General features: G+C 40.0%; 1 protein-coding gene across 4 annotated transcripts in view; it reads right to left on the minus strand.

The window, feature by feature from the left end:
• LOC140469383 (centrosome-associated protein 350-like) overlaps positions 1-16,678 on the minus strand; it is a 161,867-nt gene that overhangs the window by 10,220 nt on the left and 134,969 nt on the right. For all 4 annotated transcript variants that reach the window (XM_072565847.1, XM_072565846.1, XM_072565848.1 and 1 more), the window contains 5 exons: positions 14,732-14,805; positions 11,846-14,631; positions 8,705-9,040; positions 7,097-7,243; positions 5,171-5,296 (listed from right to left, as the gene is read on the minus strand). In XM_072565847.1, the coding sequence (XP_072421948.1) occupies positions 5,171-5,296; positions 7,097-7,243; positions 8,705-9,040; positions 11,846-14,631; positions 14,732-14,805 (3,469 nt within the window). The remainder of the gene's footprint in view (positions 1-5,170; positions 5,297-7,096; positions 7,244-8,704; positions 9,041-11,845; positions 14,632-14,731; positions 14,806-16,678) is intronic.

Raw genomic sequence — 16,678 nt, forward strand, 5'->3', positions numbered from 1 at the left:
ATTGCTGAGGGTCTGGAATTGCATGTAAGCCTGACTTGGCATAGATGGAAGATTTCCTTTTCTCATGGTCAGAAGTGTGATCATGGGATTAGGGTTTTATGGTTATTGCTATAGCTCAGGCTAATGTAAACTTAGACTAACAAATGGGAAAATGCTTTGAGGTAAAATGCTTTTACTCGAGGACGCAGGAACATTTTAAAATGGTTTCGTTTTAGAACTTAAAACACACCTTTGTGTATTTATTCTGTATGATTATTTTGGGCTTTAATTTGTTTTACACACCAACTGCAATTGTGGTGTCAGACATGGCTCATTTAATTAAAGATTATTGACAGACTTTGGAATTTTGGTGAATCATTAGTTGGGGTGATAGTTAATCTTGAGAAGACAGACACACAAATGGCTACACTGGTGCCATATTAAAGATATGTGAAGTTGTTAGGTTGAAAAAGATAAGCTATTCCAAAAAGACATTACAAAAATGATTGGCATGTCAAGGAATGAATCAGGAGACAATAGAAAGCTATGCCACTAAGATGACTCTCACTTTTAAAGGAACTAGTGAGGAAATGGGCAAATATTGTTTAGTCAATGTGGATTGATTAAATGCTGTTCATGCAGTGGCAAATTAATTTGAGATCATGATAGCTCTGGACAGGCACAGAGGGTAATTTTTTAATTCATTCATGAGATGTGGGCATCGCTGGGTCAGCATTTATTGCCCGTCACTAATTGCCCAGAGAGAAGTTGCTGGAGGTCTGAAATCATATGTAGATCAGACAAGGATGACAGATTTTCTGTCCAGTGGCATTACCACTATGCCATAGTCTCCTTCTATTAGATGCAAATAAGTGGCAATTTCTATGGTTTTGTGGACAAGAAGGAAAACTGAAGACAGAAGGAGAAGTTAAGTCAACATAAGAGAATGATAAATGTGTCCCGTCAACCAATGTCACTAGCTGATGCCTCGAACTAGACTGACTGTATGTATCAAGTATTGTTTCGTTTGTGCATTTATTGATAAATTTAATAAATTCTGTGACACCCCATGTGACGATATGTTGGTGTCTGGAGTGCGTCTTCTAACTATTCAGGATTAGTAAGCCAATTTAAAATTATCCATAATTTTAATTCACTAAAGTCTTACAGCTAAGTTTAAAAGTGAAGCCCAAAATCTTACATCATCAATAACTAGGTAAAAGAGACATAGACCATGTGGCCCAAATAGTGTGTGGCTGTTTTGTGCTCGACATTAATGCAAAACAGTCATAATCATATTTATCTTTCCAAAGTCCTTCAGCTCCTTTTCCTTCATCACAGAAATAATAAGCTTTCTGTAATCTCCTCAAAAAGAGTCAGAAATACAATAAAAACATGCACCTCCTGCACTCACCCTGAATGCAATAAAAACTCACAAACAACATCATTTTTTTTTGGTGGTTACCATGGAGTCCCCTGACACAGCTCAGCTCAGGCCTTGGCTGATTTAATGAACTGACATCAGGAGATCCAATAGAAACTTGCAACTGCACACTCCTTGGCAACAGAAGACTGTCATGACCTCCTTCGCCAGCCTGACTGGAGCCTTCAGCACAAGGACAGGCTTCAATCAACATTAGAAAGATTCCCAGAGTTTCAATTACGACAGGTGTTTGAACCGAACAAAATAGCCAGACCTATCAATCAGTTCCAAAACGGATTCATCCGTCAGATGGGACCCTCGTCCGAGGCCAATGGTGGCCTTCAATTTAATGCATCAAGGCTGTATTATGTGGAGCGCGTATCAGTCAGTCTGGACTGTGCAGTGTCTGCTGCTCGAAAACCCATTACTTTAATCCTGTGCATTTTGACCAGCAAGAAATAATGCAATAAATCTTCCATTGGTCAAAAAATAATGAAATTCTGATTCAGTGACAAAGTAGTCCAAAAGCTATCAAAGTGAAATTGAAATGTCCGAAGATCATTTGACTGTGGAAGTTTACTACCAATAGTTAGAACTGACAGACAAGGCTAAATTCAATTCCAGGTTTCTGAACAATGAAGGAGAGTGGGTAATGAAATAAGAGCCCATGGTGTAGGGGGTAACAAATGAGCATGGATAAGAGATTGTTTAGCTCGCAGGAAGTATAGTATAGGAATAAAAGGGTCTTCTTCAGGTTGGCAATGTATAACCAGTGGAGCACCACAAAGAATAGCCCTTGGTCTTCAGCTATTTATAATCTATTTTGGATGAAGGGACCAAATGTGTGACAGTTTTTTTTCCATTCCACCAAAGTAAGTATGAACATAAGTTATCAAGAGTCGATAAAGATGTGGATAAGTGGATAAGTATGGATTAAGTGAGTTGTCAAAAATTTGGCAGATAGAGTATGGTGTGGTTAAAGTGAACTTACCAATGTTTGCAGGAAGAATAGAAAACCAGTATATTATTAGAGAACAGAGAGATTGCAAAACTCTTTGGATAGAGGAATCTGGGTGCCCAGGTACATGAATCACAAACAGTTAATATAAACATTCAGAAAGTGTTTCAAAGGGAAATGGGGAGTCATCAGTTCTTGCAAGGGGAATGGAATATAAAAAGTTGGGAAATTTTTACTGCAGCTATACAGGGTAAAGGTGAGACCACATTTGGATACTGTGTACAGTTTTGGTGTCCTTATTTGGAAAGGTTCAGATAAAGTTCACGGTACTCATCCTGGGATGAAGAGCTTGTCTTGTGAAGAAAGATTGAACAGCCTATGCCCACATCAATTGGAGCTTTGAAGAATGACAAGTGAACTTATTGAAACATGTCAAATCTTGAGGGGAATGGCAAGGATGGATTCTGGGAATCCGTTAACTGTTTACTCTGAATGTGTTAACTTTATGGTCAATTCTGTCTCCCAATCTCATGATTTAGGCAAATTAAGTTATATTCCTCTCTGTTCTTCTATACACCATGTGGGCCTGGATGATTCTAACCCCTTAGCTTAGATTGAGCAGGTGGACTGTCTGTCTGTCTGCTTGTCTCTCTCTCTCTCTCTCTCTCTGAAGGTATGCAAAGGTGACAAAGTCAGTCCCCTGAAACATTGTGCTTTCCTTGGTCCAGAAAAGTATCATCTTCCAACTGAAATTAGGAGTCCCCCACTGGCAAAGGGACAATCACACTGGAAAGTCAGAGCTCAAAAAAGTATGCTAGCCTGTTATGAAGATGTGGCTGTACTGTACCTTTAAGAAAGTTAAAAGCTAGCAGAACTACCTGACAGCACCAAGTGTTCTGAACAAGATACTATGTAACCTTTTGGTCCAGCAGTTAGTGCAGCTGGTTGCCTGGAGACAAAGACAAATTCAAATTCAGCCAATCAGTTTAAATTATACCCCGAAATATCAACTTTCAATCAAGTTTGAATTTAATGTCTTGACAATATTAAAAGCCAATGACACAATGATGTTTTTGAGTATAAGACTGGGAAAAATTGAACAGTTGGGAGAGAACTGCCAAAAGGTCAACAGATGTAGACTGCTAGTCAGAACTGTCTGACAGATACCTGTCTTGAGAAGGAACCTGCACAGAGAAGAACATCAACACTGACCTGGAGAGTAAACCTGCAAAGAGAAGATTTGAAAGCTGGCTGGTTTTGAAATTTGAATTTTTCAGTAAATCTTATTTGGGGTTTTTTATCAGACTAGCATTATAGAAGGGAAAGTAAAACATAGGCTAGAGGAAGGAGTTGTAAATAGTTGTTAGCTAATTATTCTTTGTTGTATGTTAAGAAATAAAGTTGTTAATTTTTACTTTAAATAGTTCTTGGCCTCTCAAATTTTCACAGATTACTACATTGGATAAATCTTTTCTGTATTATGCTAGTTTAAATTAAGCAGGAGGGTTTACCCTGTGTCATAACAAGCCCAAATCAGCAATGTGCCAAAACATGATTGCCAAGCATTCATGACACCAGAGTGAGCTTGCAGTGCAATGGACTCAGAGATGTTCAACTACCAGCACCTGGTAGTTGCTCTTTAGGCAGAGATTAGTGTAGGTTTTTTTTATTAGATATAGTGTTTGATAATGATTTTCTTGGTTTTAAATTTGCATGGAAACACCAAGATTTACTAATGACGTAGGCTGTCCCACTCCATATAGCAAGAAAAGGCTTATGCCTTTATCTTCAAGAAAAGGGGGAAGCAGGTACAGTGGGAAGAGTCAACCACTGTCACCAATCTAATTATCCATGGCGAGAGAATATCATTGGAACAGCCATGCTGGTAAATTGACAGCCTTCTTTCTAAGTTATAAAGATGGCCATGGCAGAGAAAGTATCCAGTGAATTATTCTTTAGAAAATTCTGCCTCAATATCACAATCGCATGAGAGATCTATAAAACACAGCAAAAAGTATCAAGAAATATTAGTAAATTTGGAAACAGTTCATTTTGCAATAGGAAGCATCATGCAACCAATCAGTTGCTCAAAGAGGAAGTTTGATTAGTAGTCTTAATGCTGGTGTTAATGGAGAAGATATTGAATTTGAATATCATCAGAATTCAATTAATCCTTCAGGCATCAGAGTTGGATGAAATGAGTACGGTCTGTTTGGAAAATTGAGACTTTATATGCAGTGACTGTTCTCAGACTCTACTGCTTTGTTCATTAATGAAATCGAGATCAGTACCCCAACCAGAATATATTTATGTTTTCTTTATTTGCTCATGGGATATGGGTGTCAACTGGCTAGGCCAGCATTTATTACCCAATCCTAATTGCCCAGAAGCGCCAACCACATTGTTGTAGGTCTGGAGTCAAACTGGGTAAGGATGGTAGATTTCTTTCCCTAAAGGATATTAGTCAACCAGAGAGCTTTTTACGACAAATTTGTTTTATTGAATTCAAATTTCACCAACTGCCATAGTGGAAATTGAACCATTGTCCCCAGAATATTAACTCGTGTTATGGATTACTAACTCACTGACATTACCATTACACCACTGCCTCCCCAAGTTATAACAAAATTGACTTTCTGCGTCGCCTCTATCACTCCCACCAGAATACACTCCCCTTTAAGAATCTGAGATAAAAGTGACGTATGATGACCAAGTGCAGTTTGGTAGACAGGCTGGTCATTTCTCCTACGTTCTTTCACTCACTCCAACCATGACTTGATGGAGACAACTGACATTCACCACATGCTTACCAGGATAATGTCAACCCGGTCCCTTTTGCTCTTGCAATACTTTGTCAGTTTCTGGAGCTTTTCTCTCATTTCCAGGTCATTTCTATCCAGATTTAGTAACTTGGCAACTTGGCGTTGGATGAATGACTTCAAAGAAAATTTTAAAAAGATTAATTTGTGGTTACAACCTTTAAATCACCTTAAGGAAACATTCTCACAAAGTTTCTTTTAAACAGAGGGGCACCTTGAAATAGTTCGCTGTACTGTTCAAACAATTATCTGGTATCTTAACGACTTGATTGTTCAGTGATATACTGCACAGACATTTGGAATATTTAAATGGGCTCTATCAATATTGGACACCCTGAGGACAAATAAGCACTCAACCCCTCAAGGATTTATGTCAGTATTTGTCAGGTGACCTTCCTGTCAGGTCAACTCATTACATAGGAACATTGGAGCAGGAGTAGGCCATTCAGCCCCTTGAGCCTGATCCGCCATTCAATAAGATCTTGGCTGGTGTGTGGCCTAACTACATATTTCTGCACTGGGCCAATATCCCTTGATATCTTAGCTCAATAAAAAATCGTCTCAGATTTAAATTTAACAATTGAATTAACATTGACTGTCATTTGAGGAAGAGAATTCCAAACATCTTTGTGGATAGTAGTGGTTTTTAATATCACTCCTGAATGGCCCGGCCCTAATTCTTAGGCTATGTCCCCTGGTTCTGGAATCTTCTCCAAATGAAAATTGTTTATCTTTATTTATCCTGTCCTTTCCTGTTAATATCCTGAACACTTTGACTAGATCATCCCTTAACTTTCTAAATTCTAGGGAATAAAGGCCTAATTTGTCTAATCATTCCTCATTGCTTAAGTTCTGAATTCCAGGTATTATCCTTGTAAACCTCTGACGTCCCTCTGTCATCCTGTTTCCCTGTCCCCGTATCCGTCAAAGCAAACACTCAGAGACACAGTATGGCTTTACCTTCTTCATCTTTATTCTGGGCCCTGGAGAGAGAGAACCATTGCCCATGTGCCCAGGGACATGAGTTCTTGGTCTTCTCTCAAACAGCAGATTCTTAAGGAATTTTATGGTCACTTACAGGGAGCAGCATCCAAATAAGGCAACATCTATATTGATTGGGTGAACATTACAATCAGCGAGTATCAACAGTAAAGATTAAGTCATCTGGCATTTCACAATGGATGTTCCTCAACTCATTAACTGGCATTATACAATGGATGTTCTTTACCTCGTTAAACCACTGCCTTTGGCTCCAGCACCTCATTGTTTACTGCAAGTTCTTATCTGGTCAAAGTCATGCCCCTAGCTGAAGCCTTTGTCACGCAACCCAAAACTTAACTCTTTCCCCACCTGCTCATACCTTATACACTTTCTCACCTCCAGAGCCAAAACATATTCCTAAGGATTATAATATACCTGCCAACATCCCACTCTGGAAAATCAAGAACAAAGTTCACAATAGATAGCGACGTTTCTGTCAGCTCATAAAAAAGATAGAAAAATAAGATGAGATGGGGAAGGCTGGAAGGAAGGAGAGAGAAGGAAGGATGAAAATGAATGGAAAGAAGGGTGGTAGAGGACAGTAAGAGTGTGATAAAGAGAAGAACAGAAAGAAGAAAAGAGAGAGATGGTAGAACAACAGAAGGCTATAGGAAGGAATGAGAGAGGGGTAAAGAAGGGCAGAAAAAAGGAAGAACTCAAGTAAGAATAGATAGATGAAAGGATGGAGAGTGGGAGAGAAGAGGATGAAGAAAGGACAGGAGGAAGAGTGGAACAAATAATGGAAGGAAAGAGACGGAGAAATTTGGGTTGATATAATCTTACATAATCTCAGGATATCAAAGTCATTTTTTAGACCAAAGCAGTATTTGTCACTGAGTAAAATGTTCAAGTTCAGAAGGAAATCTGTTATTGTACCTTCATTTGCCTTTGCTGCTGTGTATCAGGTACACAGCTAGATAAGAGTCCAGCCCAGGACTTGTGTGTCAGCCATGAGTATGATTTGGACATTGGCTCCTTCATTAAGAGGTTTTGAAAAAGATCAGAAGTCAAATCAAAAATGACCTGGGTAAATAAGAAAACAGAATAAAGTCTGATATAGAATATAGAACGATACATCGCAGAACAGGCCCTTCAGCCCTTGACGTTGCGCCGACCTGTGAACTCACCTAAGCTCACCCCTACACTATCCCATCATCATCCATGTGCTTATCCAAGGATTGTTTAAATCTCCCTAATGTGGCTGAGTTAACTACATTGTCAGGTAGGGCATTCCACGCCCTGACCACTGTCTGAGTAAAGAACTTGCCTCTGACATCTGTCTAAAATCTAGTTGATGAAAGTGCTGAAAAATGATTTTTGCACCATTTGGGCATTCTAGAAGAAACTGAGCTGGGGAAAGAGTTAAACCGTCAGAGACTATGTCTTCCCTGTTTGGTGTCACGTATTAAAAAAATCACTTTTCACTGAGGCTGGGATTCTCATTTAGCAGAACACAAGGAGTAAAAGGAGCTGGAGCTGGCTCAGATTCTGAGACACTTTCAGCTAATAGTCATCCACCTTAGTGACCGAGCATCTCTTGTGAGAAGCCTTTTTTTCTGCTTTCATCCTGTTCCTAATCACGGCAATCGTCTAAAAAAGAATGTCCCAAACCACTTTATTTTTAGTCAAACTTTCGAAACACATAACAGTTACTTTTTTGTTTATTCATTCACGGGATGTGGGCACCAATGGCTGGGCCAGCATTTATTGTCCATCCCTATTTACCCAGAGTGAGGGTCTGGAGTCACATGTAGGCCAAACCAGGAAAGGACAACAGTTTCAGTCCCGAAAAGACATTTTTGAACTAGATGTTTCTTTCCTGACAATCAAAAATGGCTTCATGGTCATCATTTGAGTTTAATTCCCTTTCTGTTTTTCTCTCCACAGATGCCATGATATCTGTTGAGTATTTTAGCACTTCCTGTTTTTATTTCAGATTTCCAGCATCTGCAACGACCTACTTTTGTATAATTGGAGCGTTTTGCTCCATGTGGCAGAACTACGGGAGAATGTAGAATACAGAAATAGACAATTTGCCTAAGTAGTCAAGCTTCCTTTTATACACGCCATTAGCTTCTTCTTCCCACCTGTCTTCAGTTAACCCTATTCAGATATACTCCTATTATTTTTTTCCCTTATGTCCATTTCCATTCCCCTTAAATGCATTTCCATTACATACTGGCATTGCTCACTGAAGGCTACATATCCTTAGTTAAATAACAAAACAGAAAACACTGGAAACTCCTAGCAACATCTGTGGAGAGAGCAACGGAGTTAATGAGGCAAGACTAAAGCCATTCATCAGAAAATCTCAAACCTAAAATGTTATGGCTGGTCACAGACTTTAAATGTGAACTTTGCTTCTCTCTCCACAGATTTCCAGCAAGTACAACACTTTGTATTTTATACTTTAGCTTAACTTGACTGTGAGATGCTTTCGTATCCCCAAATATTGAGAATGCCACTTAAAGACTTGATGTCCACCTGCTTGTGCACTCCCTTGCTTCCTGCATCACCATCCTTCTCATCAGTCTGCTCTCGATTCTCAGACACATTAATCATGTTGTCTTGAACACGGCAACATTGGTTCCACAGGACATTGATGGCTTTATCAACCCACTGCTGAACATCCATGAGGTTATAAGGTACAGCAAAAATAGCTTCCTTTGGCTTCCTACGAATTCCCGAGCACCACCTGTCCAATGCAAACCTTTGTCCTGGAGTTTTACTGTCTGGGAAAGGCTGGAATCCTTTGCATTTTTCACAGCTGACATCCTGGCTGCCTTCAAAAATATCCGTGTTAAAAGTCTCATCGAGTGACTTGCAAGAGAAAGACAATACAATAGACAGCAAACCTGAATTAAATTAGGGTATAGTGTACATAGCATGTTTATATTACATTCAACACTTCAGAATGTCCTGAAGAGCTTTGTTCTAAATTGTGTGTTTTTACAAGAGTAGTTATAGATGTAATGTAGGAGATGCAGCAGTCAGTTTGAGCACAGCAAGCTCCCAAAAACAAGAATGCAATAAAAAGCTCTGTTTTAATGAAGCGGCTTAGGAACAAATATCAGCCAAAACATCAGGAATAACCTAGTTCTTCTCAAAATAGTTTTCCAGAAGATCACCTGAGAGCTAAAGGGAACCTTTTGTTTAATTTAGTATTCTGACTGAAAGGCAGTAGCTTTAACGGTACTGCATCAGGCATGTCAGCCTTGATTACAAGGTCACATTTCTGAAATGGAATTCAAATCCATGATCTTTCGACTTAAGAGGTGAGAATACCCCACAGTTGGTACCAAGTTTTGGGATGGGATGGGGGGAAGGTTAGATAGATATGCAAACTCATCCTTAAAGTGACTGGAATGACACAATGCATCAATGTCAAGTGCTTTATGACCTTCATTACAGGTCCCATGGAGTACATAAAATACTAAGCCAAATCTGCAGGTGGCACTAAAATAGGTGGGAACGTAAGTTGCAATAAAGAAATAAGAATTTTACAAATGGATATGAATAGGTCAGGAGAATGGGGCAAACTCTGGCAGATGAAGTTTCACATGGATAATTGTGAGATTGTCCATTTTGATTGGAGGAAAAGAAATACAACTTATTATCTAAATAGAAAGTTCAGACTGCTTCAGTACAGAGGGATCTGGGTATTGTTGTGCATGAATCACAGAAAGCTAGTATGCAGGTACAGCAGATAATAAGGAAAAAAGGAATTTTGACTTTTATTGCTACAGGAATATAATATTGAAGTAGGGAAGTGTTCCTGTAACTCTTCAAGGAATTAGTGGGACCCCACCTGGAATATCAGTGCAGTTTTAGTTCCCTTACTTGAGGATCGATGTCAGTACATTGGAGGCAGTTTGGAGGAGGTTTAATAGATAGATTCCAGAGATGAAGGATTTGTCTTATGAAAAGAAATTGAGCAGTTCAGGCCTGTACTCTCTGGAGTTTAGAACAATGTGAGGGATCCAATTAAGGTAGGTCAGCTATTCAAGGGGATTGACAAAGTAGACATAGAATGGGTGTTTCTGTGAAAGAATGAGAAGTCCCGATTTTATGAGAAGTGGTGGAGGATTTAAAACAGAGATGAGGTGAAATTACTTCTCCCAAAGGTTTGTGATTCTGTGGAATTGGAGAGTGGGCAGAAAAATGGAGATGAGGCTGAGATGAGATCAACCATGATTGCAGTGAATAGCGGAGCAGGTTCGAGGGGCTGGATTGCCTACTTCTCTTTCTCGTTTTTATGTCTGTATGATCTTAAGAAATGTGACTCCTTGGAACATAGAAACTCAGGGCAGGAACGGTCATTCTGTCCTTGAGCCTGTTCTGCCATCCAATATGATCATGGCTGGTCCTCTTTCTCAACGTCATATTCCTGCTTTCATCTGCACCACTTGACACCTTTAAACTGTAAAAAGTATTTCTCTTCCTTGAATATATTCAGTAACATGGCTTCCACAGATTTTTGTACTTTTTGGAATATAGAAGAATGCAAATGACCTTATTGGAAAAAATAGTCTTGGCAATGGGGCGGGGGAGGTCTTGCCAAGAAATGTCATTTCCTCTTGTGAGACAGCCTATGACCAGAGGGCATAATCTCTGAATGTGGGGTCATGCATTTATACAGAGATGAGGAAGACTTCCTTCTCTCAGATGGTGGTGAATTTGTGGAATCTTTTTACCACCGAGGGCTGTTGAGGTTGGATCATTAAGTGCATTCATGGCTGAGATAGACAGAATTTTAACCAGCAAGGGAATCAAGGGTTATACGGAAAAGGCAGCAAAGTGGAATTGGGGATTATCTAATCAGCTATGATTTAATTGAACGGTGGAATAGACTTGATGGACTGAATGGCCTACTTCTGCTCCTATACCTTATGGACTCGATTCCATACATTCACTACCCTTTCAGTGAAGAAATATTTCTTCATCTCTGACCAAAACATAGACACAGAAATAAGGTATGAGGCATTTTTCTCACAGAGTTAAAGAAAGTATCATAGGCTGAATAGTCAGGCACATTTCGATATTGCCTTTCGTATCAAGAAATTTTGTTTCAAATTACTTTGCACAATGAATGAATCTTCGAAATGCAATAATGACTGTTATAAAGCCAAATGAGGAAATTATTCTAAACCAGAAACATTTCAAAAACAGTTTGATTCAGGGAGGAATTTCGGCCAAGACATGAAGAAGATCTTCGGTTCTTTCCAGTCACTCCACTTTAATGTCTATCTCAATCTCTGGAATGGGTGAAAAATACCTCACTTGATCAGCAGTATTCCTGTATACTCAGGAAAATTGCATGGGTATTACAGTCTAGTAGAACACCAATTTACAGATGGTGTCTTTCTCTTTAAGAGATGCATCTATTTTGTTGCCCCCTTCTCCAAATCTTTCCACATAGCCTTGCAATTCTTCAACTTATAAATACATATCCAATTCCCTTTTGAAGGTTACAATTGAATCTGCTTCTGCCACACCACCAGGCAGTGCATTCCAGACCGTAGCAACAAGTTGCTTAAAACATAATACCTAAATTCCATTGTAGTTTTTCTACTAATTAGGTTGAAATGCTTTCTTTTAGCTATGTATAATAGTGTATTTACTTACAGCCCAATTCACCATAGCCTGAGGACACAGGATATTGTTTGCATCTAATTTTCCACTGTGTTTGCTCTTGATTCGGGTATATTCCTTTGCTGCATCATCCACCAATTTTTCTATCAAATTTTCAGTCACATTTTCAATGCTTTCTTCATGACAGCCTCTCTTTGCAATTCTAATTGGATCTTTCAGTTGTATACAGTTTGTTTTTGAAAGGTTAGGAACACTTATAATGTATTTGTCATGATCTCTTTGTCCTTTTAGTGGACTGCTGCTTTGCTGAGCAAATTTAAGACAGTCTTGAGTGTTTTGATGTCCATCAAGCATCGTTCCTTTCATCTCTTTGCTGCTCTGATTTTGCTGTCCTGAGATCCCAGTCACTTTATCCAAAGTTTCTTCCCCCAGATTTTCCGTGAGATGTTCTGTAACTTCATTCACCAACTGTTCACTGCCCTTACCCCGAGGATGTTGTAATATCTGTGGGTGGTCTAAATCTCCTACATTGACATGGAAGTCCAAATGCAATTCTCGTTCCACTTCCACGTCCAGCAAATCTTGACAATCAACAAATGATTCCACGGATTTCGCACACTCCAGAATGATCTGCTCTAGTGCGGGCTTGTCCAAACTGCCTGAATGTATATCTCCCTGGCCAAAATGGCAGGAAATTGGCTTTTTGACCTTTAGCTGGGAAGTATTTTGCTTCTCATTTCCCTTCTCTTCAGATATTTCTTCAAAGCCATGAGCTTCTTTCAATTGGTTGGCCAGTTTTTGGTAGTTTTGGTCACATACTCCATCACAGACTTTGTCACTAGCGACAATTGTGTCAAATTCATAATCAGCCCATGGATTGTCAGGAGCGTTAAAACCATCAAAATTATTCATATCTTCAAAACACATCCCTCCCCTGAAGACTCCATCACGGTCTCCTTCCACACCAGCACAGCAGCCCTGGTCAAATGATCTTTCACACCGTAAAGTATCAGACTCTCTGTGGCTAACTTGTATCTGGTCTCCAATATGATTGTCCTTTAAAGGGTCTGCCACTTGTTGGTCCGTTTGAAGTATGTGAATTCTTAATGATTCAGAAAAAATGTTTTCCTCTTCCAACCGTGTGCCGGTTTCTTCCCCACTTATTTTTAATGGGTGCTTGAGTTTCTCATTCATATCATCAACCTTTTCTTCTTCTAGTGCTTCAATAGGAGGAGGAAGAAGAGTAGTGAAATCATCGGCGTTCATCACACTGTCTTTTTCACTTAAAGGTGGTAACTCTTCATTTAATGAAGAGTTACCGACAGATGGTGGTTGTAGACCTTCAGTTCTATCAAAGGTATTTTCTCTAATTGAAGATGGAAGCTTATTGCTCACATAGAAAATATTTTCTTCAGGTGATGGAGGAACATTTTTGGTTTCACTTTCACACAACATTAATTCATAAATTGGAGAGCTTAACTCTCTTGTATTGAAGGTGCTGTCTTCCTCAACTGAAGATAGCAGCTCCTCATTGATAGGTGAGATTTCTTCCACAGGAGATGGCTGTGCCCCCTGAGCCAATAAGCTAATTCCTTTGAGTGAAACTAGATCTTCTTCCCTTAAAACTGGAGATAACATCTCTGATTTTTGCTTTGCATTCAAAGGGAACAATGCATCACTTTTGGATGCAATGTCGTCAGACCCAGGTGACCCCCCCACTCTATGCAGGGCCATTCCTTCAACTGTTTCACTTCTTAACAGATTTGCTTGTTCCAATGAAGATAGCAAATTACCATTTGTGCACAAAGTACCATTTGCAGGTGAATGCATCACCTCATTGGATAATGGGCCCAAGACTTGGCCTTTTGAGTTTTCTTCAGTGTTAGCAAAGCCATTCAGGAACGGCAGAGGGAGCACTGGTGAAATAATCTCTGCAGTCCAGCAGCCAATGGCAGGAGCCATTTGAGCAGATGCTAAAGCTGCACTCTTGTTCAGATCATGTCTGCTTCTCAGGGAAGGTGGAGTTGCAGTTGGTTCCCAAAAATTATCTTCCTTTTGAAGGAACAGTCCAGCAGCTGTCCCTTCCTCAAAATCTACCTCTATTTCAGGTTTAATCATTTCACTCTGTGCCATTGGGACCTGCGATGAGGTCTGGAAGCTTGCAGGAGCCCCAGAGTCAAAGACCTTTCTAGAATGATTAGGCAATGCAAACCAATGTTTGGTGCCTTCTGAATTTTTGACAACACAATCTGGTTGCATATTCTCATGTTGCATTCCTTCTTCAGCTTCCAGGTTGATCGTGTTACTCAATAAGTTGTGGGCAGAGGCTTGCGACAAATTGTCTGCTGCTTGGGGAGCAATATCAATCCAGGCATCATGGAGTTGCAACTGGGGATTCCTTCCAAACAATGATCCTTTCGGTTTTGATGACAATATCATCACATTTCCTTCTGTCTCAAGTAGGATAGAAGACTTTTCAGTCAAAGTATTGTCAGTGCCTTTAGTCCTCTTGCAAGCTGAATTGTCCGACTTGCAATAACTCAGGGTTTCTTCCTTGCAGTTGTCTGATGAGTCTGAAGACTCAATAACTATGTCTGAACTTCGTGATGATTCTGCAGACCCACAATGAGTTCGCATTTCTAATTGGCTTTCCACACACAGATTCCCATCATCTGGCACAGAGGAAGGTAGAAGCTGGGAGACAGGGTACTGAGATGGTTGGTCACTAATCTGAGACTTACGCAGTGGACAACTTGCATGCACAGATCCTATTATCTCCTGCTGCTTTGATATCTCTTCCACACCATTAAACCTTTCACCTGAAATGCAATAAGAGTAAGGTAAGAGCATGTTCAACACTGTTTGACAGCAAATCTTATAAAAATGAATTATTTTATCAATCATTGTATGTCTCCCTACCTCGCTTTGAAGGTAGGTTTTGTGATTGAAGGATCTCAGCACTTGGTTTTGCTGGATGTTTCAGAATGGTAGACCTCAGCAAAAAAAAAGATTTTCTGTTAACAACTGCTCTCACATATTGTAAAAAATAATTCACATGAGATTTTACCAGCAGTTAAACAGCTGGTCATTTTGCTCAAGATAATAACCTTGACAAAAATGAAATGAGAAGGTAAGGAAAGAGGAAGGAATCACATTCACTACAGGCAGAGAGGATGAGAAATTAAAAGGGAACCAATTTGGCACACATTCAGAGAGCAGTGTTGGTCACTAGCTCAAATTGTGATTCAGTTTCTTGCTTCGTTTTTCTCATTTATCTAATTTCTTCTTTGTTTTCATCCCATTGAAATGAGTAGCACTTGGGGAGGGTTTGACAAGGTAAATTGCCAGTTGGTTGGAGAATTAGCTGAGAAGAGGAGGAAGTTCCTTTTAGGAATTCTCACTCCCAGTGCTGTGCTCAATTGTTCCCTGAAATACAGGGAAACGTCTTCACCCAGAGAGTGGTGAGCCTTTGGAATTACCTGACACACAAAGTGGCTGAGTCAAAAACATTGAGTGTTTTCAAGAAGGAGGTAGTTATCATTCTTATGGCTAAAGAGATCAAAGGGGAAGGAGAGAAAGCAGGAACAGGGCACTGAGTTGGATTATTGAAAGACAATGCAGGCCCAAAAGGGCTCTTTATTTTGTTCATTCATGGGATGTGGGTATTGCTGGCTGGGCTGGCATTTATTGCCTGAACTACATCTTGACCAGATTAGGACAATTTCAGAGGGCAGCTAAGAGTCAACAATATTGCTATGCATCTGTAGTCATGTGTAGACCAGACCAGGTAAGAACGGCAGATTTCCGTCCCTAAAGGACATTGGTAAACTTGATGGGTTTTTACTGTAATCAACATAGTCACCATTTGGCTAACTTACTTTGATTCCAGACTTTTACTGATTTCAGTTTTCACAACCTGCCATGGTGGGATTTAAATCCATGTCCCCAGTGCATTAGCTGGGATTCAGGTTGAGCAGCCCAGTGACATTACCACCCCAGCACTGAGAGCGCATGTGTCCCATGTTTTGATCAGGTTCGAGTTGAAAGGGGAGGTTCAGCCATAATCTCACTGAACTGTGTAACAGATTTAAGGAACCCGCTCAAGTGTTTCTGTGCTCTCTCAACATTTTCAATCACTGGTCCCTTTTCTTTTGCTTTCTTGATGCATTTGTCTCATTCTCCTTTTGGTTCCTTCTGTTCTCCTGCCTCAATGCTGCTCATTAGTTCATGATCTGGAGTAACAGCAGCCAAAGGGAGGAGAGGACAGTGACAAAACAACTTTGCAAAAGTGGCTTTGGAAGGTAGGAAATCAACTATTTTGACGACTTCCTCGTAAGACAGGGAATAAAGGAGTTGCAACCTCAAAGGCTTAACTCTGGAGGTTTTATTCATCCCGGTCTAAAAAAACCTGTTCCAGTGTAATACATTTGGCCTGTGGATGTGGGCATCTCCATTTTCAGATCCACGCTCATAAGAGGTTAGTTGGGAGCAAGGAGAGGCTTGAGACCAAGAGGCAAACATTTGAGGCAGTACTAGGAGCAGGTCAATGAGGGTAAGGAAACCTTTTTAAGGAGAGAGATGTACCATCCCTAACCCTAATGCATTCAGGCAGCCGAGGTTAGCGGTACCCATAGGATTTCGGCTACATTTAGAGTATTATACGCACTGTTGGGCCTCATATCTCAGGAAGGATGTACTGGCCCTGGATTGTGTTCAGAGGAGGTTCACGAGGATGGTCCCAAGACTGAAAAGCTTAACATATGAGGAACGTTTGAGGACTGTGGGTCTACACTCGATGGAGTTCAGAAGGATGGCGGGGGGGAAATCTAATTGAAACTTACAGAATACCGAGAGGCCTGGATGCAG

This window comes from Chiloscyllium punctatum, chromosome 49 (assembly GCF_047496795.1).
Source record: "Chiloscyllium punctatum isolate Juve2018m chromosome 49, sChiPun1.3, whole genome shotgun sequence".
NCBI classification, from domain to species: Eukaryota; Metazoa; Chordata; class Chondrichthyes; order Orectolobiformes; family Hemiscylliidae; genus Chiloscyllium; species Chiloscyllium punctatum.